The sequence below is a fragment of the Alexandromys fortis genome, unplaced genomic scaffold, assembly GCF_014885135.2.
Source record: "Alexandromys fortis isolate MF-2015 unplaced genomic scaffold, M_Fortis_MF-2015_v1.1 scaffold_1, whole genome shotgun sequence".
NCBI lineage: Eukaryota > Metazoa > Chordata > Mammalia > Rodentia > Cricetidae > Alexandromys > Alexandromys fortis.
Window position 1 is genome coordinate 2,142,060 of NW_026067927.1, and position 27,985 is coordinate 2,170,044.

A 27,985-nucleotide genomic window follows, 5' to 3' on the forward strand; every position below is an offset into this window, starting at 1 on the left:
TCCGGTCCTTGTCTCCACGACGTGGTCTAGTATTCCAGCCCTAATGTCCTTCAAGGTAGCTAATATCTAGCTAACTATTTGACATAGTAGGTGACATGTGGGTAACTAGTGTCTGTCACATGGAAAGTGGTACCCGGGGTTGCCAGGTCTTGGATAGTTTTTTTTTTTTTTTAACGAAACCAGAAACAGAAAATCTGATTTTTACATAAGGCTTCCCGAATTTCAAAATGCTATTCAACCCACAAGCCACGAGTTTGCAACCCCTGCTTTAGTGAGACAACTTTTTCCACTTTCTCTACCCACTTTCCAACTTGGCTCTCTGGCTATCCACAGGACTTGAGGGCCCGGTGCCAAATGGGGCTGGGTCAGCAGGCAACCCCCTCCCCAGAGGTTGCTCCTCCCCAAAGCCTGGACTGTTCACTCAGATGGTCCAGCTTCCTCCTACAGATCCTGGTCCCAAGAGACTCCTTGCTGCTGACCCTGGTCAACCCCATCCCAGGCCTGCCGGGCAAGCCTGAACTTGTTAGAAGCCCACTGAGACCCAAGTCAGAGAGCTTTCCCAAGCCCTGGGATAACTTTGCCACGATCTCCAAGCACCTTAGGCAGTGATGCTGGCTGTCTCGGCCCATGACCTTGCTCCTTTAATCAGGCCCACTTTACCCTAATCCCACCTTCTTCTTCCCAGACTTCTCCTTGCTGGCCCCTTGGTCAGGATACCCTCTACCTTTAAGATAGAAGGTACTTCCTTCAAACTGGCTAGGCTCCCACCAAGCCGGATCATGAAATAGGATCAACCCCCCTTGCCATTGACCTTGGCTTCTCATCAGTCCTAATTGTTCGCCATGATCAGAGAGTCCGGCATGGACGGAGGGGGGAGGTCCTTGGACTTTCCACAGGGCAGGGAACCATGACTGCTCTTTGGATTGGAGAGGGAGGGGGAGAGGAGTGGGGGAAGGGGGAGAAGAGTGGGGGGAGGGGGAGGGAAATGGGAGGCTGGGAGGAGGCGGAAACTTTTTTTTCCTATTCTCAATAAAAAAAAAAAAAAGAAGGTACTTCCTTCTCTAATATATCTTGCTGGAAATGTCTGTCCTGCTCCTGCCCTGTGCCCCAAGGTTTAGCTCTCCCATGAACAGCTCAGAAGGCACTTCTTCCAGGAAGCTTTTCTGGAATATCCATATTAGTTGGTGTGGGGGGCAGTGGGTAAGGTCAGACTCAATTGTCTTTCCTAAGAGAGAGGACCTTTCTCAGGGTGGAGTGCTGTGTTCTTCGCTGCTGTATGCGGTCCACTGAGGACTACCAGTGCCACCAAGCAAATGCCTAGGGAGGGAGGGAGGGAGGGAGGGAGGGAGGGAGGGAGGGAGGGAGGGGAAGGGAGGGAGAGAAGGAAGGAAGGAAGGAAGGAGGTTAGATTCTACTAGCTTCTATTTGACTCTTTCTACATCTTCTCAGTTTCCTCTCTTGCGTTTCCATGGCTGATTATCTAAAAGTTCTCCTTCACACCATCGATAAAAGTCAGGGTCCTCTTGCTTCTAACCATCACTTTTTCAACACCCCTGTCCCACGGAGCTTAGTCTACTGATTCCCAGCATCCCTGCAAAGCCAAGGCCGCCATCCAATCTCTAAATATCAAGAGCCTCTACAGCACCAGTTGTTTAACGCGAGGGTCCTTAGCTGTGCTCCTGGACGGGAGCCTGTAGGTGCAGCAGTGATCAGGAGCCCAGCTATGGAGCAAGGCTGGAGGTAGCTGGAGGCGGAAGGGGGATGGGAAATGCAAGAAGAGGTAGGAAGAAACTGAGAAGTGGGAATGGGAATGGGGAAGAGAGAGGCGGGTCGGACTGCGCCACCCCTCTCGCCCGCCTCACTCCCCTACCCTCCCCACCCGGTTGGGTGCTGCCAGCACTCGTTCAGCCCAGCCGGCCACATCTGGCGTCTGCCCGCCCCTTGTTTCCGCTGCATCCAGACTTCCCCCCAGCGTGGCTGGAGGCTGCTGTGTGTTCATCCAGGGCTTTAAATACACAAAGGGATTGCCACGACCACCACCAGGCACCCGAGGTAACCGGGCTAGTTAGGACGCGGAACCCCGTTATGAACCCCTGAGCCGTGCAAAGTCAAGCCAATTTAGCAAGGGGATCTCGGAACGGCGCCGTGTGGAGCAGGCTCCAGCCGGGCGGACCCCAGTACACAGCCAGCAACCTCAGGGTGACACGCAGAGCCCGGGAGCGCAACGATGGAGGCAGGAATGGCGTGGGGAGCGCTCACCGGCCCTCTGCGGGTTCTCTGCGTCCTGGGCTGCCTGCTGGGCCGAGCCATCGCTGCGCCATCGCCCATCATCAAGTTCCCTGGCGATGTCGCCCCCAAAACAGACAAAGAGTTGGCAGTGGTAAGTTGCTACGCTGGCTTCATCCAGCAAAGTTTAGACAAACTTTGGAACCGGAGGCCAACTTTCCTCTGACTTCCTACTGGCCTACCGAGTCGCGAGGGGCTTTGGTAAAACATCTGCTAGGGTCTTTGTAAACGATGGGGAGAGGGTTTGGGTAAGAGGAGGCTGCTGATAAAGTAACTTGGGGAAGTTCAAGGTACATCGCAGGGATCAGGAAGGAGCAAAGGAGGGGGATGATTGCCTTGGGAAACATCTGGAAAGGATTGTTTTTGTGAATAACAGAGACTTTGTCTGCGTACCTAGGGGATTTGGTCCGAGGTGGGCTTTATAAATGTTTTTTGGATGCATCAGGAGAACTGGCAAGAGAGCCCTTGGCAAGTATCTTGGCAGGCCTTTAGTACACCCAGTTTAAGGGGAATCTATTGAAAATCAGGAGTGTGCTTTGGCATATTTAATTTGTATAAGCATTTGCGCATAGAAAGATAGCCAAAGTAAGGCTTGGCTAATTTCTGGGAAACTTTGGCACACATCTGGAGACAGGCCTTTGGTGAGACTCTGGAGGGGCCCATTTGGCAAATCAAAGAGACTGGAGGGAAGCCGAAGGTGCATTTTGATGCCTTGGTTTAAGGCAGAAGTTGACCAGGAGGGTCTGAGCTGAGTTTCTTTGAACTTTTCTCTGAGGTCAGAGGATACAAGGCTGGTGGGCGGGCGTGAGGAGCAAGCGCAGAGGGCCAGGGCGCGTGGGGCGGGGGCGGACTGAGCTGGGCTAGGGTCGGCCAGCGGCCAGCATGACCTCCTTCTTGGCCAGGATCCGAGCTGCGGCTCAGATGTTGTTGTGTGAGCGTGCGCCTGGTTCTGGGGCTCCCGGGTAGCAGCTTTGCATAAACCAGACTGGAAGACAGCTGCCAGGCAAGACCCAGCCAGGAGTAGGCACCTCTCGCCATCCATGGGCCTTGAATTGGCTTAGATGGCAGGTCTCAAGACATCTGTACCTTTGTTGCCGTTATTCAACCATTGTAGGAATGAATCTTCCAGCCAGCCTCCTCCCCAGTCTACCCAGAAGTAGGAATCACATGCTCTTGGATAGCTTTTGGATGTCCCTGCTGTATGAGACACCAACTCTCTTTCCACAGTCCTCCTGTTTGGATAGATGGGTTGGGAGATCTTAAAATATTTAGAGGGCTACCTCCCCCCCCCCCCAAGGTTCTAAAGTGATTTATTTGTTGACTAAGAGTGCAACTTAGGAGCAGTTACCTGGGTCTCCATGCCTTCTGTAGCCTAAAGAAGCCCTTGTGACCTAGAGGCACATGCTAATGAAGAGAGCTTAATAAGGGTGTGGGGGGGGGGGGTAAGCCCTGTGGTGCACACCCGTGAAGCCAGCCTGGGGAAACTGGGACTGGAGGGTCCTGGGTTCAACTTTAGCTTGGGCTTTACAGTGAAAAGATCCTAGACAAAAAAGAAAAAGAACAGAGGGGATTTTGAGCTTCTACTGCTCCTTGCTTCCTCTCAGGGAGTGCACTGAGCTCTGAAGATTGATTGGAACTTCTACAGTGGCCATTTCTGTGGAGTCAGAGGGTTAGAAAGGCACCCATCTTTGTGATGAATGGGGAGGTGCTCTTAGGTTCTTAGAAGAGTGTTTGGCACCTGGGAAGCACTAGTCAACACCAGGCCTTATTGCTGTTACACCACCATTCTCACCTCTGCTGTCTGCCATGCCCTCCTTTCCCTCTTTGGTACTGTCGCCGAGGAGGTGAGACCCAGCCCGGATCACTTCTGGTTCTTTTCACTGTTCCAACCAGTCCTTCCCACATATTTAATCTCCGCATTTCTTGGTGATCCAACCACATTCTTGCACTGGGTTTGAAGTGCAGGTCCCCAGCAGTAGCCCAAGGAGTGGCATGTGGTAGGTAGGCATTTATCATTGCTGGCTGGTAGTCTGAGGCAGACCCTCTGAAGAAGACCATTCTCTGTTTAGAGATTACAGATGGAAGGTTTGAAACTCAGGTCTGCTACCAGATCCCATGCACACAATTCCTGAATTTCTTTATAAGGAAGAAAAGAAGGAAGGAAGGGAGGGAAGAAGGGAGGGAGGAAGGAAGGAAGGAAGGGGGAGGGAGGGAGGGAGGGGGAGAGAGAGAGAGAGAGAGAGAGAATGAAAAAAGAAGGAAGACGACGTATGCCCAGATCTGTCGGGAGGTTCAGTAAGATAGAGGCTGGAGTATTAGGGTTCAAGCATGATGGGCTCTGGAGCATGACTGCTTGGAATCAAATCCAGATCTGCCATCTGTGTGTGGTTTCAGCTTCAGCACGTCCCTTAAGCTGTCTTATGTATACTGAGCAGTACATAGAATAACATCTAAGAAATTAAGGGAAATAAAAGGTGGCAGCTATTCCATTTATAGACGCACCACCCAGTTGGTGGGTGACAGAACTTATTTGAGGGCCTAAGACTTCACTCAGCGTCCTTGAACTCCTTAATTCCATCCTGTCCCAAGTAGGGGGTATTTGGGGAGCTGTTGGGACTGTGTGCTTTGCCATCTCATTGTGGTTCCTGACTTTGAGACCACCTGTCTCTTTCAGCAATACTTGAATACTTTCTATGGCTGCCCCAAGGAGAGTTGCAACCTCTTCGTGCTGAAGGACACCCTCAAGAAGATGCAGAAGTTCTTTGGGCTGCCCGAGACAGGTGACCTGGACCAGAACACCATCGAGACCATGCGGAAGCCACGCTGCGGCAACCCAGATGTGGCCAACTACAACTTCTTTCCCCGAAAGCCCAAGTGGGACAAGAACCAGATCACATACAGGTGCCAAGGAGGGGCTGGGGATGCTGGGCCAGCAGCCTGAGGGATGTGAGTCTCCTTGGGACTTGTCTTTCTAATTCAGGGATCCCACAAAGTGTCATTACTGAGATCTGGGCATTCAGGGACATACAGAGTTCTTGGTGAGTGGGAGCCAGGGAGAACTAGACTTGAGTCTCATACTCACTAACCACAGGGCACTGGTCTTGTTCTCCCACACTTTGAGTTGGTATCCTTGGCTATGAAACAAGAGTAAAAAATCCCTTTCCTAAAGGGGTGATTGAGAACCTAAATTAGATTACATATAAATCAAGGGCTTCCACAAAGTTTGTTACAGAAAAAGTGTCTAATAAGTGTTGGTGATTGTTATTATCATTTGGATTATTGGAGTAGAGGAAGCTTGATAAGCAGCTGATAATTGTGGTTTTAATATTATAATTAAAAAAAAAAGATTTATTATGTGTATCGTGTTCTGCCTGCATGTATACCTACATATCAGAAGAGGGCACCAGATCTCATTATAGATGGTTGTGAGACACCATGTAGGTTGCTGGGAATTGAACTCAGGACCTCCAGACGAACAGCCAGTGCTCTTAACCTCTGAGGCATCTCTCAAGCCCTTAATATTATAGTTTCGTTATGATTTGTTGCTAATAGAGCTAAGAGCTCCACTCTGTGTGGCTGGCATTTATCTATGGGGAGAGCTCTGCCTTTTGTCCAATATTGCACTGTTTGTGTTCCTGGTGTCCTTGTCCCAGACAGGAGTGAGAGCTGAGGAGGTCTGGGATTCTGGAAAGATCAATAACTATAGGAGGATGTACTTAGCTTGGCTCAACACATATGTGCAAGGACATTGCACATACACGCACTGTGCACATAGACAGCTGTACAAATGGACATATGCACACTCGTATGCATTTCTACCCTTTCTAGGATCATTGGTTACACACCCGACCTGGATCCCGAGACGGTGGATGATGCCTTTGCTCGGGCCTTACAAGTATGGAGTGACGTGACTCCTCTGCGCTTCACTCGCATCCACGATGGGGAAGCTGACATCATGATCAACTTTGGCCGCTGGGGTAGGCAGAGAGGGACTGGAGGGTGTTGCAGCAGGGCCATGTAGACATCTGAGACATGCGGGGATCCTAAGGGCAGGAAGCTTACCAAGAAGGTGCAGACACTGGACGTGAGTTAGTTGGAAGTGGCAGAACACGGCCCGACACTGGAGAGCCATGACTATGAGAGCAGAGGCTGCCCCCGCAGTGAACCGACCCTTCATGCAGTGAAAACCTACCGCACCCTCTAAATGACAGCCCCTAAATGGCGACTTGGATTTAAAGTAATACAAAAGGCTTTTTAATTAAAATTCAGTTCTCACAAAAGCAATATGGGAGAAGGTGGGATAGAATCTTGGGTCAAACCATCATCTAAGCTGTTGGTCTGAACCGGCTGCAGCGTAAATATGAAGGCTGCTGATGTAGGTACAAGGTAGTAAAGCAACGAAGGCGGAGGGCGGGGGAGGAAGAGCATAGACTTGGGAGTAAGGTGAGCATGCTGTCACCGTGGGCCCGAGGGCTAGCTCCCTGGGGAGTGATGACAGTCTGCCGTGAGAGTAGGGCAAGGAAGATGGTGCTGATGGGAGGCACGGGTGTCAGGAGGATATGTGGTTAGCATGACCTCGTGGCACTGGAGACGCATGGGTGAACCCAGTGCTGTTGCTGGCGATGGAAGCAGAGGTCAGTGGTGCAGGTGAGGGCACCCTGTGGACTTGAGAGTGGTGGGGCCACCGCATGGTAGCAACCAAGCTAGAGCCTTCCCGGCAACTCCCTGCAATACCTATCCTCGAGAACCCCAGTGGGAAAAGGGTCGGGGACAGGTGCTCAGCAGAGCGAGGCATTCCAGACACAGATGAGGGTGTAGCTGGTCTTAAGAACCAAGTCGTTGGGGTTGGGGAACGCTAAAAAGCTAACTGCCAGCGCGGGTTTCAGAGCATGGAGATGGATACCCGTTTGATGGCAAAGATGGACTTCTGGCGCATGCCTTCGCCCCCGGCACTGGTGTTGGGGGAGACTCTCACTTTGATGATGATGAACTGTGGACTCTGGGGGAAGGGCAAGGTAAGATGACCTCCACCGGTACGCTTCCCGGTCCCCTAGCAAGCAAAGCCAACCTTAAGCCCTTCATCTGCTGTGATGGGGTGAGGACGATGAGATGGGGGAGGGAAATCAGCCTCCAGGGTGAGCCCACAGCCTGGTGTCTGATGGAGGCCCTGGAGAGGTAGGTGTCCGGCTCTGTGTCCCCGACAGTGGTCCGGGTCAAGTATGGGAACGCTGACGGCGAGTACTGCAAGTTCCCCTTCTTGTTTAATGGCCGGGAATACAACAGCTGCACCGACACTGGCCGCAGCGATGGCTTCCTCTGGTGCTCCACCACCTACAACTTTGAGAAGGATGGCAAGTACGGTTTCTGCCCCCATGAAGGTGAGCGTCTGCCCTGGCCTCAACCCTCATCCTACCCTGGCCCCCAGCCTACATGTGTTTCTGCCATGCCTTCCCCTTCCACATTCCACAACTGGTTAACCCTCATCCCGTATCCTGAGGTCAGCCTCCTCTACAGTTATAACATATATTGCTTAATGTCAGGCACAAGTTCTAGAAAATGCACAGCTGTCCAGGTTCATCATCACCATGGGAACAGAGCATCCTTAAACAAGCTGGGATGGGTACAGAGTTACCAGCCAGTCTGACCTTATGGGACCACTGTCACATGGGATCGCCACTATACGTGTGGTCTGTTGTGACTTAAATGTTACTTTTGTGGTGTAAGACCATATGTACTTACTTCATATTTACTTAAGTCACCTCAGGTTTTTAAGTTTCTCAGTATTATTTGTGAAATCATGAATTTGGGCATATTATTTTTTCTAATATACACGAGAATGACCTTAGATGTGTTCACAGACCCTATGGTTGTTTCTGGGGCCACTTTACACTCCAAACAAGACCCAGGGCTCAAGGACAGTAGGACAGGATGGCAGGAGGTCGGGAGAATAAACTTGAGGCACAGAGATGGATTGACGAGAACAGGGCTCAGTCCAAGCTGGTACTTGGTTGAAGTAGGGGCTCCAGTCTGAGAATATTAGCCCCCCCTTCCCACACTGGTCCCACGGTACCAACGAGAGTCAGTGTAAGTGGTCACAGCTACGACATCGGACTCTGCCTTCTATCCCTGTGTCATGACAAAGGCCTCCAGCTCCACTCCGTATTTGTGTGTGCACTCGTGCATGTGTGCGTGCATGTGTGTGTGTGTGTGTGTGTGTGTGTGTGTACATGCTCAAGTGCTCATTCAAGCTCAAAATATTCTTTTCCCCATCTACCATCGCTTGGGGTAAAAGTGTGGAAAGGGAAGGGTGTTGATACGCACACTCAGTCAACTTTGAAAACATCCTGGACACACTGTCTAATCATAACTCTTTTTAAGAATATGCCTGACTTCTTACTTGGCCAGGCCATCTCACTTGATGGCTATAAAGATCAGAAGTCCAGAAAATGTTGGAGGAGCGGGAGAAAATACAAACATACTTCTAAGTAGCAGCTTATTTCCCGGCCCATAAAGACTTTCCTGGATGAGAGATTGAGGACAGTCTGTTTGGGGTGAAGAACGACTATAATTGTATATAATTGTATATGCTTGTGGCTCTCCCTGTCCCTCTCACAACACGACACTATTACCAACCATCCAGACAGAAGGAAAGAAACAAAGAGTTTCTGGTTGTCTTCCTGTTGACATCTTTCTCTTCCTTCTTTCTTTGTCTGGAAGATCCAAACCCATGGCCTCACACATGCTCGGCATGCTCCCTCCAACACTGGCCTCTACCCACAGCCTGTTTACGCTTTTGTCACGGAAGCTAAACTTTGTACTAAGACTCAAGCTATTTTGACTGTTAGTAAATCAGAGATTTTGAAAGTCTGTGCCTTGCATTTCCCAGTAGGACATGAGGAAAGACAGAAACTTTTGAGTCAGCCATTCTGTTAGAACAGTCTTTGTGGATAGATAGGGAAACAGCCTCCCATTTCATGAGCTTGGAGAGGCTTCCTCTGTGTCGGACACCAGCCACTCCTTTGGTCCATAGCCAGGTGCAAGTACGCATAGTGCACACGTGCTCGGGTCTGGGGCAACAATTCTGATTACTCAGCCCCTCCTGATGGCTGACTCAGTGTCTGCTCCTTGACCTTCTCTTCGGGAGGAGGGTTGATCCCAGAGGAGATGGGCTTCTGTGTGGCAGGAGCAGAACTGGTGGGATCCGAGCTATCACGTAGCCCTTCCCCACTCGGAATCACCAGGGTCTCTGGGATTCACTTTGCTTCTTCCCTAGGTCCCACACTTGCTGCTTCATCAGGGAATGGTGTCTTTGGTTAGGGATGAGCAGAACGACACAGATAGAGAGTTCTGAATTTGGGAGGCCAGGGGTTGGACTCCATTCAACCTGTGGTAGAGTTAACAGGCCTGGTGAGGTCACCTCTGGCACGGCTGCGCACAGATGGTCCTTGTTATGCACTTGTGGTTTTGCTTGTTGGCAATTCCAGAGACACCATTTTGTAACTCGAGTGGAGGGAGGGAGGGCCCAAGACAGGCTGACCTTGATCCTGTCTCTCCCTGTTCTCCAGTCCTAGCCCTACCTGGGGTCATCGGCGTGGGAGGCTTGGACCCCAGCTGCCCCTGCCTCCTTCTCCTTGCACTCCTGCAGGGACCACAGCGGCAGAAGAGCTGTCCAGAAGGGACGGGAGCTTTCTCAGCTGAGCAGATCATCACTAATGAGTAGAAACTGGCTTTTTAGATTTATTTTTTTTATCATTTTAAATTACGTGTTGGTGTGTGTGTGTGTGTGTGTGTGTGTGTGTACACAAGAGTATAGGTGCCCTCCGAGCTTAGAGGCATCAAATTCCCTGGAGTTGGAGTCACAGATGGTTGTGAACTGCCTGAACTGGGTACTGGGAACAAAACTTGGGTCCTCTGGAAGAGCAGCCATTGCTCTTAACCTCAGAGCCATCTCTCCAGTGCCTAGAGATTGTTCGCAGTTGATATTTTAACACAGCAACAATTTGACTTGTATGAGCCGGCAAGTGGGTGACTAGCCAGCTCTGCCCAGGCCGATCTCTCTCTCATTGGCATCTTCTCCCTCTCTTCTGCTCCCCAGCCTTGTTTACCATGGGTGGCAATGGAGATGGTCAGCCCTGCAAGTTCCCATTCCGCTTCCAGGGCACTTCTTACAACAGCTGTACCACCGAGGGCCGCACAGACGGCTACCGTTGGTGCGGCACCACTGAGGACTATGACCGAGATAAGAAGTATGGATTCTGTCCAGAGACCGGTGGGTATCACTGCATTTTGCCATTGAATACCCGTTTGTCCACCCACAGCATCCTTTCCCGAGACGAGCTGCCGGTACCACGAGTATGGAAGTCAGCTGGCACGGTTGTGCTTTGACTTCTGGCCAGCCACCTTGCACCCTGCTCGCTGGCCTGCACCCCTTGTTTTCCAGCTCTGACACTGTATTCCTCTCCCATCCTCTGCCCTTGAATTTCGCCTCTCACCTTCTCTTGGCTAGATCTCCTCTCTGTCTGTTATTCATCCTTTCTCACTTTTCTCTTTCTGCAACCTATGTTTACTGAGCCTGCTTCTTGAAGCTAACTCAGCGATTGGTCTCTAAGACTGAGCCTAAAGACTCATCTACGATCATTGAGACCTTCTAGAGTGTTGAGACCATCAGCTTGCTCAGTCCTTTGGATGTTTGGGCTCTCTGCTCCTACTGGGGTCCAGCTCTGGACTCTGAACCATGGCTGCCTGTGTTTAAACCTTGACTCTGATCCTTCCTTCCTTCCTTCCTTCCTTCCTTCCTTCCTTCCTTCCTTCCTTTCTTCCTTTCTTTTTTCCAAGACAGGGTTTCTCTGTAGCTTTGGAGCCCGTCCTGGAACTAGCTCTTGTAGACCAGGCTGGTCTCGAACTCACAGAGATCCACTTGCCTCTGCCTCCCAAGTGCTGGGATTAAAGGCGTGCGCCACCACCGCCGGCTTCTGATACTTAATTTCTAGCATTACCTGCTCAGCAAGTTTCTTAAGTTCTTCAAATCTCGGTTTTTCCCATCTATGATATGGAGATGTTACTACGGGGTGCCTACCATGCCAGGGTTGTTGGCGGGGTGAACAGGATGGATCGGTACCCAGGGAGTGGATGCTAATGTCAGCATCTTGTCATTGTTGCCTAGCAGTGACCTCACATCCTCTGCTGCCCCTTGACCTGTGTCCCTTATCCCACAGCTATGTCTACCGTGGGTGGGAATTCGGAAGGTGCCCCATGCGTCTTCCCCTTCACCTTCCTGGGCAACAAATACGAGAGCTGCACCAGCGCCGGTCGCAATGATGGGAAGGTATGGTGTGCCACCACGGCTACCTATGATGATGACCGCAAGTGGGGCTTCTGTCCCGACCAAGGTATGAGTCCCTGCACTCTTCCACACCTGGGCTAGAACATTCCCAGGATTAGGCGACTTTCAGCACAGATGTCGTCTCTTGACAAGAACCTCAGTTAGGGTTTCTATTGCTGTGAAGAGACACCATGCCCACGGCAACGCTTATAAAGAAAACATTTAATTTGGGTGTCTCGCTTACAGTCAGAGGTTCAGTCCGTTATCATCATGAAAGGGAGCATGGCTGCGCGCAGGCAAACATGGTGCTGATGCTGGGAGTGCCGCATTTTTCATGCAACAGGAAGTCCACTGACTGTCACACTGAGGGAAGCCTGAGCAAAAGAGACCTCAAAGCCCACTGTCACAGTGTCATACCTCCTGCAACAAGGCTGCTCCCTCCTCCTAGAGCCACGCCATTCAAGGGCCATTTTCATTCAGACTACCACAAGAGACCCCCATTGGGCCTTCAGACCTCCCCACCTGAGTAGAGACTCCGCTGAGCCCTAGTGAAGACAGGTTCCTTGCTAAGGTCCAGCCAATTCAGTCAGACACTCCCACAGCTTCCAAAATGAGACCCCTTTACTAGGCATTGGTCCTGGGTGGGTCTCAGCCCTGTTATTTCCATTCTTGTCTTCCGCTCCAGCCACCCTTCCCTGCAGGACTGTCACTAGTAGGAGACAGTCAATGGCCTTACTGTCATCAGGACTATAAGCAGGGTGCTTTGGGCCTAGCTTTCAGGGCCCAAAAGGCCCAGGGTTTCAGTTTTCAGGTAGCCCAAAACGTTCGGGCAAATCTAGGACCTGCCAGAATTAAGCGAGCCTCTGTCCTCGTTTGATTTTTGTTGTTGTGAATAAACACTTCGGAAGGAAATGGTCACAGGCAGGCTTACACTCCCAGGTTGCAATCTATCCAGGGCAGTCAAGAACTTAAGGAAAGAACCCGAAGGCAGGAACCATGAAGAACACCCCTTGCCCGTTTCATCATCTGGCTCACAGGCTCATGCTTAGCCAACTTTTTATAGACCAGGTCACCTGCCCAGGGACTGAAGCTGCCCATAGAGGCTGCGTTCGCTTTCATCAACTAACCGTAATACAGTTCCTCACAGACATGCCCGGAGAACAACCTGATAAAGGCAACTACTCAACTGAGAGTCTTGAACTATGATTCTTGGCTGTGTCTCGTGGATGGTTAATGTTAACCAGTATAGTCCTATTACTATTGTCCTTAGTGAATGGCGCAACTGGACAAATCAGCTTTCCTTAGGAGTTTTTCTTGCCCCAAATCCTATGCTAGGAGAGATGCTGACATCTCCGCTCTGTGCAACTTCTGCCGAAGGTGGGATCTCCATCCCTGTGGAGAGCCTGTGGCCCTTCGGGCTGTCATGTACAAAGCATAACGTATTGGTGCCTTAAAACAGCATCAACCTACTCTTTGCTGGGCTGGACATTTAAAACCAAAGTGTTCCCTCCGAGCCTGTATAACTTTATCGTCCGCTTCTGTCATTACATGTCCGTCTTTGCGTCTGTCTCTTCGTCTCTCTTCTTAGGAGGTCATGAGCCACACTGGGTTAAGAGTCTCTCCATTGCAATGTGGTAGTGCTTTAACTTATCCGTTATTTGAGGCAGGGTTTCACTACGTGGTCCACGTTGATCTCAAGTTCACACTCCTCCTACGTTAGCATATCAAGTACTGGGATTATAGACCTATAACACCACTCTTGGCCCTGCCTTCCAGTTTCATGACATCTGTAAATAAGATCACATGTCCTAGATAACCAGGAACAGAATTTGTGTGTATTTGTGTGTGGTAGTGGGGCCCGTGGGATAACAGGGTGTGGTACATCATTTGTCTGCTCTCCATGGCCAAGCCTGAGCAACACATACAGGCACGGATATGTTTTCAGTTTCCCTATAGGACTGGAGATACTGCAATATCATCAAGTCACACTCTCAGGGGAGTGGTTTGCACTCCCTTCCCTGGGCAGAAGTGGTGAAGCCCTCAGGCCAGACTGTCCTGTTGGCTCTCTTTCTTTGAGATCCCAAGCAGCAGCTTTGACCTCCACTCTCACAAAGAGCCAGGAAGTATGATTTTTAACAGATGAGCCTCGAAGCAGATGCTCCTCTCTCTCTCCCTCATACCACAAGCAGTCATCACCGGGAAAGAGCAAGCGGATGTTGGCTGACCCACTCAAAAGCAACAGAGCTCTCAGGACAAGGAAGAAATCAATACACCACTTGCAGAACTTTAGGCCCACCCCGGCGATGTCCCCCCAAAATTTTCTTCATATGAGGCAAGTCTTGATGCCAGTCTCGTCGCTCTGTCTCAAATTCTATCCCTTGTCCCTGCCCTGGCATCAGGATATAGCCTGTTCCTCGTGGCAGCCCATGAGTTCGGCCATGCAATGGGGCTGGAGCACTCACAGGACCCCGGAGCTCTGATGGCGCCTATCTATACCTACACCAAGAACTTCCGCTTATCCCAGGACGACATTAAGGGGATCCAGGAGCTCTATGGTAAGCCTCGGCTTGAGGGCCTCTGCAGGTGGAGGTGTTTACAGTCATCCCACAGCCTGGGTGGGAGGCCACAGAAGTGGAAAATTCCAGATCTCATCTAGCCAGAATGGTCAGGGGGCATGAATGGTGCCTGGTCCTTGGGCTTCGGAGTAATGCTTCAAAGGGCCACTCACACAGCCCTGTCCTTTTTAAATGAGTCTTTCGTGACCCTATTGGCTCACCATTTCCAGGGCTCTCCATTAGTTAGGTGTGCAACCCAAGGCAAGACTAGGTTTCAGTGACCAGGTAGGGTTCAGGATCTAGAAGATCCTGGATCAGGCAAAATAGTGAAGGTAGAACCTGAGTGGGAAAGCCTAGAGACACTGAACTTGGGAAAGAACTGGAGATCCAGACGGTAAGGGGTGGCATTGCGGTCCTCTCTAGACTGACTTCCCTCAGATGTGGCTGCTCATCAGGAGGGATAAGCAAGTGAGTCCTTAAGAAAGTGCCACAGCCCCGAGAGGACCCAGACTTTCCTGTTCTTACAGTAAGAGACCACACAGGAGTCAGGCTTCTTTTAGCTCCCCCATCTACATGCAGGTGCCCCTGAGGCAGATGTCTCTTCCTTCTAGCCTTTATGGGTTAAGTGAGCAGTATTGGGGTCTAACCTGGTGCTGAGAAGTCTTGCTGCTGGGGAGAATCTAAGTTCAGTTGTCACCCCATCCCCCCAGGGCCCTCCCCTGATGCCGATACTGACACTGGTACTGGCCCCACCCCTACGCTGGGACCTGTCACTCCCGAGATCTGCAAACAGGACATTGTCTTTGATGGCATTGCCCAAATCCGTGGTGAGATCTTCTTCTTCAAGGACCGGTAAGTCAGGCTGCTTTTATGTTTCTTGTGTTCTCGCTGTTTGCTGAGGACCCCAGGACCTCACAAAATGACCTGCAGTAAGCGGTTTCTGCTGTGTGCCTCACTACCTGCAGATCTTGGTGGCTTACACATAGGTGGCTCTCTCGAATTCTGGGTCTACCAGGCGTCTAGGCTTTTGTAGCAGTAGGAGGTCAGGTACATTCCACAAGACACTCATTCTCCTACAGTTAGCAGATACTTGTGGCAGATGACAGGGTGTTAAGAGGCCAAATCAAACCATTCGCGGATATATAAAGATTTGATACACATCACATCTGAGAATCTCTTACCAATGAAATCTAAGAACATGGCTAAACTGGGCATCCCAGTTCACCCTAGCCCAGCCATAAAAGATGGAGTTGTGTTGTTATGTATTAAAGCACATCCAGGCATGATTCTAAAGTAGGTTAGAACGAAGAATGTAGGGGGATTAGCCAGTCTTCCATTAGCTTTCTCCCTGAGTGTTATTGATCTCAAGTGGCCAAATTGCTGTCTGTATAGAAAGCAAGTGACCATAGGTGGAGAGAAATTATTTCCTTCATTCTTCAAGGCAATGGTCATGACAAACAGCTGAGAGTCACCCTAGTGCCCTAGATCTCTGGGTAATAGCAGGAACTGTCTAGGACCTCATCAAAGAGTCTGTTTATTCATCTATCTGTCCTTCATCTATCTGTCCATCCATCGCTACATTCATCTATTCATCTGTCTGTCTGTCTATCTACCAAGCATCTTTTTCTGTCCATCTAACCTCCATTATCCTTCCATACATTGATCCAGTTATCCACTCACCCATTCATAGTGTAAAATAGTTAGAAAATTGGGTTGTTGACGTAGAATACTACACTAGCTAACTACAAGTTGTATGGCTACCAGTAGGCTAATCGTTTTCTTTCTACCTCTGTTTACCCATCTCTAAGATGGGACTAACATTTTACCCTATCAAATAGGGCAAAAATAAGGATCAGATGAGTTTAGTGCTTAGAATAAGGCCAGCACAGAGTGTGTTTGTTTAGTCCCATTAGCCGTCACCTCAACAAATCATAGTTTAGCAGCCTGTGTGCCAATTGCCTCAATGGCAGCTGAGGAAGGGAAGATGTGTGGTGGGGGTAGGGGTCTGTTTAAAGTCACATTACTGTTCTCAAGAGAAGTGAAGTGCACAGGCCTCCTATGCTAGAACCACCTGGAATGGGGATATTATTTCTGCCCTCTTCCTGAGCCCTTTGACTGTACTCTCTGGGCAGGGCACACTTATCTGCATTTTACCAAATTTCCCCAGTGATCCGGACGCTCTTTGATGGTGTGTGCCACTGTGTGGTTAGGGAAAGAAAGCCATAGCAAATTGACAGTAATATAAAGAGCTTCTGTCTAGATGTCCCAGGCAAGGAAGGCTTCATAGTGGCGGTGTCCTCTCAACAGGGCCTTTAAGGGGAAACAGCATTTGGTTGGGTGGTGACAGTAGTGGCAGATTAGGAGCCATAAAGCAGAGCCAGATAAAACTTCCTGAGTTAAACACTGTAGGACAGAGAGCCTGGGGAGGCTAAATGATATTCCAGGAATGTCTTCTGTTCCACAAAGGGCTTCTCTTCAGACATGGGGGCAGGTATGGGACACGCATGCTCTGCCCTTCACTGCGTATACCACTGGCCAGTCGGCAATAACAAGAAGGTAGAGAGAGAAGTGAGAATCAAAACACGGTAAGTCAATTCTAGTTAGGTCTTAGTGCCCATGCCAGTATTAGTGATTGCAGATTCCCCTGGTGTGCTGCTGCACCTTGTAGGGAGGGGGAAGAGGTGCGTGGGGACTCTAGTCTCCGGCAAGGTCCCCAGCTTGGAGCACTTGCCACTATAGAAACTGTGACCAAGTATAGTGTAGAGCTGTCAGAAGCGAGAGTCGCAGACACGGCTCTGAGCCCATGCCCAGGCCAGAGCAGATTCTGACACAGCATCACAGTCTCTACCAAAGAACCTAACTGGATGTTCAGTGCTTCACTGAGCTAATTTGCTGTAAATAAGTAAACAGTAAACATACACAAATATCGGTGCCAGGCTCTGGGAGGGCAGCACAGTACTACAGGGTCTGTGAATACGGATTTTGGAGTTGGACATGCACTTCAGTCCGGATGATATCATAATCATAATCTGAGTGCTGTTTGGCAAATTAGGGCCATAACCCTGCTTTGTTTGTGCTCCCTCAAGTAACAGAGATGCCACCTTCTCCTGCCCCAAATTAAAAAGTGGAAGAAAAATTGGACTTTCATGGTATAGTGTCCAGACTAAGGCTGTTTGTTTTAAAGGGCAGAGGAGGGACAGCGACTTGTCTTTGTCCATTGGCACTTTTACATGGCCCCTATGCCAAGACTGGGTCCCAAGATGACTGCCAGGGCAGTTAGGACCACAGGTTTCCCACATCCAGCCAAAGTGTGGGGTGAGGTGTGAGGGAGAGGGAGATGTCTGGAGGTGAGATACTGGTCTATCTGCTCAATCTTGTCATGCTAATAAGACGCATGGCAAGGAATGTTAAGCTAATCAACTTTGGCAAACACAGTCAACTGGAAGGCTTGTTCAAACAGAGTCTCAATCATAAGCCAGAGAAGTCTGCTCTACAGATCTCAGGTCAGGCCCAGAAATTTGCATTTCTGACACATGCCCAGGTGCTGCTCGGCCCACTGGCCTGAGGATCACAATTTGAGGGCCAGTGGCTCACCCGTGACCAACCTGCCACTAGGGCCACATTGCAGCTGAAGATAGCTCTTGTTTTGGTCATGCAGTGCTAAGTCATGTTACAGTGTCTAAAGGTTGGAGACACCTGGGACTCATCCCTAGGATGGGGACGAGGTCATGGGCGGCAGGGACTCGTGGTACTAAAGGATGGGTAGAAGTGTGGAGCTGAGAGGAAGGATGGTGAGAGAGATGCTGGATGCTGGGCAGATAGCTCATCAAGCGCACGCACATGTTAGGCGGTCCTGAGGCTTACATTTTACAAGGCTCATTCGTACAAGTGCTTGGCTCTTTGTATACCCTTAGTAAACGCAGCTCTTAGTTTGCCAAGACACCCAGCTTCATTCCATTGAAGTTCAGAAAATGCTTTGAAGTGCCTTCAGCCCCTGCCTCACTCAGTTGGCTTCTAACCAAATAGGACTGATAGATAAACAGTACCTGCTCCAACCACTCAGCGCTGGTGTTTCGGAGAGACCCTGAGTAAGGAAACAGTAAGCCGAGACAGTCTGGGGAGGCTTCCTGGAGTGGTGGGGGCAAGAGGGAGGGTGGCATCTTGCAGAGCAATCTCCTCCTATTCCCCAATGTCCCCCTCTAACCTTCTCTAGATCTTGCCACCTTCCACTGCCCTACCATGTTTCTGATTGGACTTGGCGGTTAGAGCTTTAGAGGGAGGGAAGGTGTGACTTCTTATGTCCCATTCCTATCCCCAGGTTTATTTGGCGGACCGTGACACCACGTGACAAGCCCTCAGGGCCCTTGTTGGTGGCCACGTTCTGGCCTGAGCTCCCAGAAAAGATCGATGCTGTGTACGAGGCCCCGCAGGAAGAGAAAGCTGTGTTCTTCGCAGGTGTGTGGGAGGGTCTTGCTGGCCCTCAGATCCCGTTTAACTGGATCCACTCCTCCAGGCACCCCATCTTCTCTAAAGATCTGTCTCAATGTGATTTCCCAAAGCACGGGGTCTTAGATGGGTTTCTATTGCTGTGATAAAACACCATGTTCAAAAGTAACTTGGGTAGGAAAGGGTTATTTCAGCTTACAGATGTAGTGTAGCGTGAAGGCAAGTCAGGGCGGGAACTCGAGGCAGGAACTGAACCAGAAACCATGGACAAACACTGGCTTGCTCCCCACGGTGTTTGCTCCGCCTGTGCCAGCTTTCTTATAGACTCCAGGACCACCCACTCAGAAGTGGCACCACCCACAGTGGGCTGGGACCTCCTACATCAATCAGTAATTAAGAAAAATGTGTCAAGGGCTTGCCAGCAGATGGAGGCACTTTTCTCTACCGAGAGCTCCCCTTCTCAGACAACTCTAGCTGTGTCCTGTTGACAAAAGGGGGAAGCTAGCCAACACATCCGGGATTTTTCTGGGAGGTTGGTCTAGATACTTAGCATCAACTAGCCATGCCTGCAGCAGGGACATTTCCTCCCCTCTGGGTTCTTTGTCAATCTCCTAGTTCCTGTCCTAAAGGAAACAGTCTTCTTTCAGTGATGATTCCCTAACATCACTCCCTTGCTAGAGTCTTGGCTGGTAGCTGCTTTAGTTAGACCTTTAGTGTGGTGTGTATGTGTGTGTGTGTGTGTGTGTGTGTGTGTGTGTGTGTGTGTGACAGAGAGAAAATGAGAGAGAGACAGAGAGAGAAAATGAGAGAGACAGAGAGAGAAAATAAGAGAGAAAGAGAGACAGAGAAAGTGAGAGACAGACAGACAGACAAAGACATGCACACACACACACAGGCTGGCTTTGAACTTGCTGCATAGCCGATGTTGGCCTTTAACTTATAATCCTCCTGCCTCCTCTCAAGAGTTAAGATTAAGCATTTGCTATCACATCTGCTTCAACTGGATGCCGTGAATGGAACTCAGAGTCTTGTGCATAGCTCTCTACTAACCAAGCCACAGCCCAACCCCAAACTGTTTAAAACATTATGTATATTGTGTGTGCATGTCTGTGTATGGGGGGCTGGGGTGGACTTGAGTGAGGGTGTTCATAGAGGTCAGAGGCATTGGTCCCCCTGAGGTGGAGGTACAGGTGTGTCTTAGGATTTCTATAGGGCATCTTTCATCTTACCTCCCATCATCCAGGGAAGTCAGAGCAGGAACCGGGAGGCAGAGGTTGTAAGCTGCCCAACCTGGCTACTGGGAATCTAACTCTGGTCTTCAGGAAGAACGGGAAGCACTCTAACCACCAGACCATCCCTGCAGCCCCAGCCTCTCATTTTTAACATACAATGCTTTGTAACATGCATTGGTTTGAATAGTAGTTCCAGTAGGGTGGCATCTGAAAACAGGATGCAAACAAACTATTCTATACATGGTATTTAGATGCCAAACCAGCACCATTCTTTACTAGGCTTGTTACCTTTGTCTTTGTTCAGAGACAGGGCTTATGACATAACTGAGGCTGGCCTTTGCGTTCGCTGTGTAGCCCAGGCTGACTTTGATGGTGCAGCTAAGATTTGGGCATCAGCTGTCCCATATATGGACAGCTTCCACCTCCGTCTTTGGTGATCCCAGGTCCTGGACAAGCTAGCTTTGACTCCCAGGGCACTTTATACATGCCAGATAGAGGGGCTTCGTGTGGCAGACGTGACACTTCCATGGGCTGCTAGCCTCCTTTCACTGCCGCCTTTTGTAACCGGCTGTAACCAGCCTAAACTGTGTGCACGAGCTGGGGATGTAGTTCAGTTGGTAGAGTGCTTATCTAGCCTGGAAGTTCCGTTCTCAGCACTGTTCCCATCAGATGTGGGACAGCCTGCCTTTGTGTAATCCCAGTACTCAGGAGGATCAGGAGTTCAAAGCCAGCCTGGGTTATATGAGCTCTTGTCTCAAAAATGAAATGAAACAAAACGTAACTGTGTGGTGAGGCCTGCTTCTAGAAACAGAGCTAAGACATGAGCAGGAGGCCATTCCCTGTTGAGAAAGACCCAGTAGGCTCCTCTGCCAGAGAGATGATGGCGGAGGGAGGGCAAGATGGGCCTGAGGCATTTCTTCACAGCCACTGACCCGCCTTCTGTCCCTTCCCTCAGGGAATGAGTACTGGGTCTATTCTGCCAGCACTCTGGAGCGAGGGTATCCCAAGCCACTGACCAGCCTGGGCCTGCCCCCTGATGTCCAGCGAGTAGACGCTGCCTTTAACTGGAGTAAGAACAAGAAGACATACATCTTCGCTGGAGACAAGTTCTGGAGGTAAGGGGGCCCCAGGTAGGATGGCGGCATGGCTAGTTTCATGGGGCAAGACTCTCTGTGGCTTGATAGACACAGTGTGGGTAGACACCCGCTCCCTGGTCTTTAGCCTGCCTGGCAGCCGGCCCTCACCACACAATGCACCCTCCTTATGACACCGTTAGGGCTGTTCTGGCCAGAATCCCCATTTCCTTTCTCAGCTGCCTCTGATTGGGCCTGTAAATACCTTGTCTAGACCTTCATGTTACAGCAACTCACAGTAGAGTTGGTGATACACATGCAGGTAGTAGCTGATACTGTTGCTATTGTAAGCCAGTTGCTATTGCAAAGGCCCAATGAAGTAGGAATCACTGTTCTTCCCACTTTTCACATGAAGAAAACAGGGTTTCAAAAGGTTAAATAACTAACTTCAGGTTCCATGGCCATGGAGTGACAACCAGGCTTTGAGCCTCTTGGCCCTGGAGAATGTCCTACTCTTTTTTTTTTTTTTTTAATTTATTATGTATACAGTGTTCTGCATGCCTGCCAGAAGAGGGCACCAGATCTCATTTCAGATGGGTATGAGCAATCATGTGGTTGCTGGGAATTGAACTCGGAGCAACCTGAAGAATAGTCAGTGCTCTTAACCTCTGTACTCTTCCTGATACAGTGGAGACCCAGGGAGGGAAGGTATAGGCAAGGCAGCAGAGGGAAATGAGGAAGACAAGATCCAAACTAGGCCCTGGGGTGTCACAGGCACCCTCCCCCATGTCTACAGCAAGCACCCTCCCCATGTGAGCAGCAGGCTTCCCCCCATGTCTATAGCAGGCACCCCCCCCATGCCTGCATCAGGCACCCTCCTCCATGTCTGCAGCAGGCACCCTCCCCATGTCTGCAGCAGGCACCCCCCCATGTCTGCAGCAGGCACCCTCCCCATGTCTACAGCAGGCACCCTCCCCATGTCTGAAGCAGGCACCCTCCCTCATGCCTACAGGCCTGGCCAGTGGTGAAAACTGGCAGGGGAGTAGTTTAGAAGCAGTTGCTTCAGCTCCTCTGGCGAGAAGGCTCTAGCACTGAGAAGCAAAGGTCTGAATGATGGGCCAGAAAACAGCATCCCTGGACATAGCCCAAACACAGGATTATGTTTATCATCCTTCACAATTTACCCATTGGGAAGTTTAGGCCTCAAGAAGCTAAAGGACTTGGTCAGCTCACTTACGTGTAAGCATAGCTCTGGCCTGGAGCTATATTTAAATCTGCTTCTCCTCTTTCTCCCCTGTACCCCCTTCACTGTGTGCTCTGGGTCATTTGATCAATGAGGAAAAGGGTAGGCAAACAAAAGCTTTGCGGGTGTCTCCTTCCCCTTCCCCTCCCAGCTTCTGTGGCTGTGAAGGCAGCCAGGCCATACCCAGGAGCCACTGAAGGAACTCTCAGACCTTGTCTGCTGTCCCTGAACAAACATTCCTGCTTCCCTCGGAGGCCTCAGTCTCCTCCTCCTTCTCTGCCCCTCACCTCACCCGAAACTGCCCTGATTCAGCAGCTGCTTCTGTCCCCCGGCTGCCCGTGGCAGGGTGGAATTCTGAAGGCTCTGCTGAGATCCTTAACAACCTAAGCTGATTGGTATCTCAAGCCTCGAGAAGAAAAACAGTCTGTCAGGAAACCACTGAGCAGGCCTTTTAGCCCATGGGCTCCGGAACACTCCCCAGCACAACCACGTACTGCGAATGGCATCTCAGGCTCTTGAATTCATGGGCACTCTAAATCTTTAAACTCTGCCTGTGGTGAGCTAGAGAAGTCACAGACACATGGTTCAGGAATCTCAGACTTCTAAAGCCCAGGTGATTCCCCTGTGGTGCGCGGGGAGCATTCTCACCGTCTTTCTACTACACACCCTCTGTGTGTACACATGCAAGAACAGGCATGTCCCATATGAGCAGGAGTGTGCACGCATGCATAGACTCACAGGCCCTGAAAGGCCTTGCTGATTTCTTCTAATCCTCTTCCTTGACAAGGCCTTCCTCCAGCTCTAGATGCCAGAACAAATACCGTCCTCTGCTGAGGAAGTTCTGTGAACCTTGGGTAAAGGCTAGAGTGGATAGAGTTGGTCCTAGCTTCTGGACTGTGCATTTACGGGAGACAGATCCTTCCCAGAAAAAAAAAAAAACAGCACAATAGTTTGAGACACTTTCTTGGGCCATGACTGCAGGAAAAAGAGAGTGTTTGGAGTGACCAGGGTGAGCCACTGTCTGTCCCCAGCATGCCAGGAAGCCCTCAGCCACTGCCTTTCGAAGTTTTCACCAAGACCACAAATACATGTTCAGTGTTCTTTATGTGCTGTGCACAACTTAAATTCATTTGCATCTCACATTGGTGACTCCTTCCGACCTGTGCCTTGCTCTGGGTGGAGGCTACGCATATCATCTGGATTTTTCATTTAATGCACACATTGTTATCAGCTCCACTTTCTGGACCAAGGATACCAAGGTTGAAGTAGGTCAAGGACATATGGAAAACCTGGGACTCAAATGTCGCTTCTGACACTTGGTATTGCACCTTCTACATCTGTAGATCAGCTGCCCAGATCATGAGGCTAGAGGGACAGGGAGGAGGTGACACCTCTCTTGGATGAAAAGAACTTTCAGGAAGCAAGTTGTTTGGTGTCTCTCTGGCCTTCACGTATACAGTGGGGTTGATTCCTGCCCTCTGCTTGTGCTAAGGAAAGTCCTTGGGGCTTGGGACACAAATTCTGTATCATTTTAATCCCAGGGATTTACGGTGAGCTTGGTAGTGGTCAGATGGGGGCATGGGAATTTTAAGCTAGGGGACTTAGTTTTGGTAACCTGGGCCATGAAGAAACAGCCTTCTTAAGAAACTGTCTTCAGATGAAGCTGTGGTTTTGAAGGTGTTAGTGGCAGGTCTTGGGTGATGAGTTGAAAGCGAAACCCCTATAAAAATAGCCTTAGGGTAGTCTATGGTTGGAACCCCTGATGGGGGTGGTACAGCTGCCACCAGGGGAAAAGGAGAGCCAACCAAAATGCTGTGCAGAGCAAAGAAAGCTTGTCCATCACCAGGATGGGATCCAAAGTGATCTGCTTAGAAACTTTCAGCCCAAAGGTGAGGCTTGATCTTGTTACTGAGATATCCACAGGCACACAATCGGAGCACATTAGCTTACGTAGTGTTGAATCTGTATAATGAAATGAGTAGGTTGAGGGGCAGAGGGACGTAAAGCAAAGGAATAAAAAGGACAGCCATTCAGAGGTTTCTCCAAGAAACTTAAAACAAACAGCCAAGGAGAAAGACTTCATAATGCTCAAGGTATTTACCTGGATTAAAGACAAGCCCCAGAAGGGACTGGGGTGGCATGCAGTCTGCCAGTGAATGACTCATGGCCCTGAGCTCACACCCACCACATTGCATTGTAACCTCCCTCTCTGAGCCTTGGTTCACTCCCAGACATGGCTGGTCATCTCTGCTCGACAGATGAAAAAGCAGCAATTTGTTCAAACCACACAGTGAAAGAATTATGGGTCTGTTCCATTGGTCCTTGGACTGTAGCCGGGAATCAAAAGGTTGTAAGGGAGGGGCTGTGGAGATGGCTCAGTAGTCAGCAGCATTGTGCACTCTTCCAGAACCCTGGGTTCAATTCCCAGTACACACACACACACACACACACACACACGGCTCATAACCGTTTATCTATAACTCTAGTTCCAGGGATCTGACTCCCTCTTCTGGCTTTTGAGAGCACTCACACACATGGTGCGTAGACATATGTGCAAGCAAAACACCTAAACACATTAAAAATAAATCAATCTTAAAAGAAACTTTTTTTTTTTAAAAGTTGGTAAGGGAACACTCAATTCCCAAATCCCTGCTGAACACCAGACATGGGAGAGACACAAATATGTGTTTCTTGGTGGCAATGACACTTGCTCTTCTGTATCGTCTCAAGAATCAGGAGCTAGTAGTGTGGGATTCAGAGTCAGGTTTAGGCCCCCCACACTGCTGCCTGCTTCCTCTCTGAAAGGCCAAGTCTTTTTTTCCCAGACCCTCTCTGTGCCATCCCTTGGATCCTTCTCCCCAGGACTGAGGGGGTGAGAGTGGGCAGTGGGGACTGGCCTTCAGAGAGGCCATTTGCTTCTCCCTGTCTCTTTCCCTAGATACAATGAAGTGAAGAAGAAAATGGATCCTGGTTTCCCTAAGCTCATCGCAGATTCCTGGAACGCCATCCCCGATAACCTGGATGCGGTCGTGGACCTGCAAGGCAGTGGTGAGCTACCCAGGCCTCTGTTGGCATTCTAGGATTGCCTGCCCCCCAGCCAGGAAGCAGCTCCTCCTTTGTACACACTCCTCAAGGCAGCCATGCAGTCCTGGAAAACAAACCAGTCCCTTTAGCTCAGTGCTGGGAAGGCAGCCAGACTCCTGACCCTTGCCGCCCCAGCCAAACTCCAGGCTGTAAGACCTAGAAAGGCCCCTCACAGCTGCAGAGCCTGGAGCCACAGCAGAGGAGGCCTGGGAGACCTCCAGGGACCAGGAACATGGCCTGGTGCCCTGGATTCATTCTGGGGGTTGAGCCAGGCTGTATTGGGTTTCTCAGGAGGCCTTGTGACCATCTCCTGTCAGAAGCATGGCTCTATTTGAGACAAGGCAGACTTTGTCATGCTCTGTCACTCCCGTGGCAGTGATCTCCCACTCAGCGGCTTGCTTCTTTGCCGTGTCAGCACAGGATAGCATCTGGGATTTGAAACCATATTCTCAGGGAGGTTTCTGTGACTCCCTGGGGTGCTGGAAATGAAGTCAGTTTGGCTTTTTAGAGGAGGTGTTACTTCAGATTCACAAAAGTTTTAATTTTTTTTAATGTGGTGTGTGTGTGTGTGTGTGTGTGTGTGTGTATGTGTGTGGTTTTACCATCTGCAACGTTCATGTAAGCTCCCATGCTGAGGTCTCACGCGCAGAAGGAAAGCAGTGTCTAATCAGGTGCTCCATTAAGGGTTACCGTCAACCAAATATCTCTCAGGTCCATACTGTGAGCTAGGGTTGTAAATGGGGTAAACGGGATCATGTGAGTTTGAAGGAATTCACAAGTTCTAAAGCCTCTAGAGACCAGGAGGGTAAACAGTAGAAAATAAATTATGCATATGTGAGTGTGTGTGTGTGTATGAGAATGTGTTTGTGCACATGTAAGTGTGCATGAGTGTATGTGTGAGTATGCACATACGTGTAAGTGTTTGTGTGGGTCTAAATGTGTGTGTGTATGAATGTGGGAGGCTGTGTATGTGTGTGTGTGAGAGAGAGAGAGAATTTGTGTGTGTGTATCTGTGGTGGCTAAGTGGATTTGAGCGGGGGGCTGAATGTGTGAGTATGCTTGTTTGTTTGTGTGTGTGGGTGTAGGGGCCTGAGTGTGGGAGTGTGGGAGTGTGTGTGTGTTGGCAGGGAAGGGTTGCTTCTCAGAGTCTGATTGTAGACATGCAAGAGTAGAGCCTTGTGGTTTTTAGACATTTTAGAGACTTAGAGAGAGGCCAGACATCTGCACATGCATGTGACATTGCCAGATGTGTTTATACCTTGGCAAGTCATTCAGAATTAAAGACAAAGTGAAGCAAACATTTGTATGAACCTAATAAACCTGATAGGCCTGGGGGCCTCCTACTTCCCATCCCCTGATGTGTGAGAGTGCTTGGCTTGGTGCTTGTGCTCAGGAAGTCGCCAGGAGCAAGTATTACTAACTTACTCTCCTAACAAGCCTTAGACAGCAGTTCTCGACCTTCCTCACGCTGCCACCCTTTAACACAGTTCCTCATGTTGTGCTGACCCCCAACCATAAAATTATTTTTGTTGTGACTTCATAATTATAGTTTCACTACTGTTATAAATCATAATATAAATAACTGACATGCAGGATAGCTTATATATGAACCCAAAGGGGCTGTGACCCTTGAGAACCACTTCTCTAAGAGGTTGGGTCCTGATCCCTGGCTCAGAGGCGAGCAGTCAATGACTACAAGACCCAGTTTCCCAGCCATTCCTCTTCCTCCAGCCCAGAAGGTCTTCCCAGGTTGAAAAGCATCTCCCCTATGCCAGGTAGAGGTGACCATTCCCAGAGACGTTCCATGTGCCATGTCACATCAGCATAGGTCCAGTCTCTCTTCCTTGTCTCTCTCAGGTCACAGCTACTTCTTCAAAGGTGCATATTACCTGAAGCTGGAGAACCAAAGTCTGAAGAGTGTGAAGTTTGGAAGCATCAAATCAGACTGGCTGGGCTGCTGAGCTGGCCCTGTTCCCACAGGCCCTGCAATCAACACCGCACACCAGGCCCAGAATACTGGGGAAGGATGTGGAGGGGCCTGGCTGCCCTGCCTTCAGCTCTGTAGTTAATCAGCCTTCCCCCTCACCTGGTGACTGAAGATTTAAGAGCGTGGCTTTTTTTTTTGTGTGTGTGTGTGCCCAGAGAAAGGTGCTGATTGTACCCCTCCCAGGTGCTTCTCCGCCACCCCCTCCCCCGCCCCTTCGGGGATGCTTGGATGTTCTCGATGCAGCCCTCTTTTGGGCTGCCCTGGTGCTCCACACTTGAGGTTCTTCTCATCTCTGATCTTCTGTGGCTCACAGCACTGTCAGAGTCAACAGAGACTGTCTTAGGAGGGCACTGGTGGCCCAACAGCCGGCACAGGGCAGCGGGATGCAGGCGCATCCAGGTGGAAGTCGGAGACCCCTGGTTTCTCACTTCCGGCCGTCCTCGTGTCTGCACTACATTAGCGGTTTGCTCTGCCTGCGCTTCCTTCATTTCCCTCAAGCTTTTCCATTTCCCACCATACTGCACTTCCTGACGCAAGGACTCCAGTCGTCTGACATCACTGCTCGGTGCCTCTCAGCCCACATGCTTCCTTGTGCATTCTAGCGCCTCCTCAGTCTCTTCCTCCACTGGATGGAGGAAAACCAAACCAGTCGCTTCCTGCTCAGCCTTCTTGCTTCTCCCTTTAACAGTTCCCCATGGGAAACGGCCAAGAAAGATAAATAAAGACACCAGTTGAGTGACAGTGTTTGCCTCTGTTT

The 27,985-nt window shown here is 50.1% G+C and overlaps 1 protein-coding gene across 1 annotated transcript; it reads left to right on the forward strand.

The window, feature by feature from the left end:
- Window positions 1-1,902: 1,902 nt before the first annotated feature.
- On the forward strand, window positions 1,903-27,969 carry Mmp2 (matrix metallopeptidase 2). Its single transcript, XM_050143458.1, has 13 exons — window positions 1,903-2,380; window positions 4,961-5,187; window positions 6,115-6,263; window positions 7,173-7,301; window positions 7,491-7,664; window positions 10,382-10,555; window positions 11,502-11,675; window positions 14,008-14,163; window positions 14,874-15,015; window positions 18,482-18,618; window positions 20,797-20,956; window positions 25,096-25,205; window positions 27,099-27,969. Exons 1-13 carry the CDS (start codon window positions 2,228-2,230, stop codon window positions 27,200-27,202), a joined length of 1,989 nt encoding a protein of 662 aa, XP_049999415.1. The 5' UTR covers window positions 1,903-2,227; the 3' UTR covers window positions 27,203-27,969.
- The last annotated feature ends 16 nt before the right edge of the window (window positions 27,970-27,985 follow it).

What these genes read in the sequence shown, in the direction of transcription:
- Mmp2 (XM_050143458.1), top strand. Translation starts at nt 2,228, where the DNA reads ATGGAGGCAGGAATGGCGTGGGGAGCGCTCACCGGCCCTCTGCGGGTT. An exon ending in GACTCTGGGGGAAGGGCAAG is followed by an intron (nt 7,302 to 7,490) that starts GTAAGATGACCT and finishes TGTCCCCGACAG; the next exon opens with TGGTCCGGGTCAAGTATGGG. An exon ending in GGGCTTCTGTCCCGACCAAG is followed by an intron (nt 11,676 to 14,007) that starts GTATGAGTCCCT and finishes CCCTGGCATCAG; the next exon opens with GATATAGCCTGTTCCTCGTG.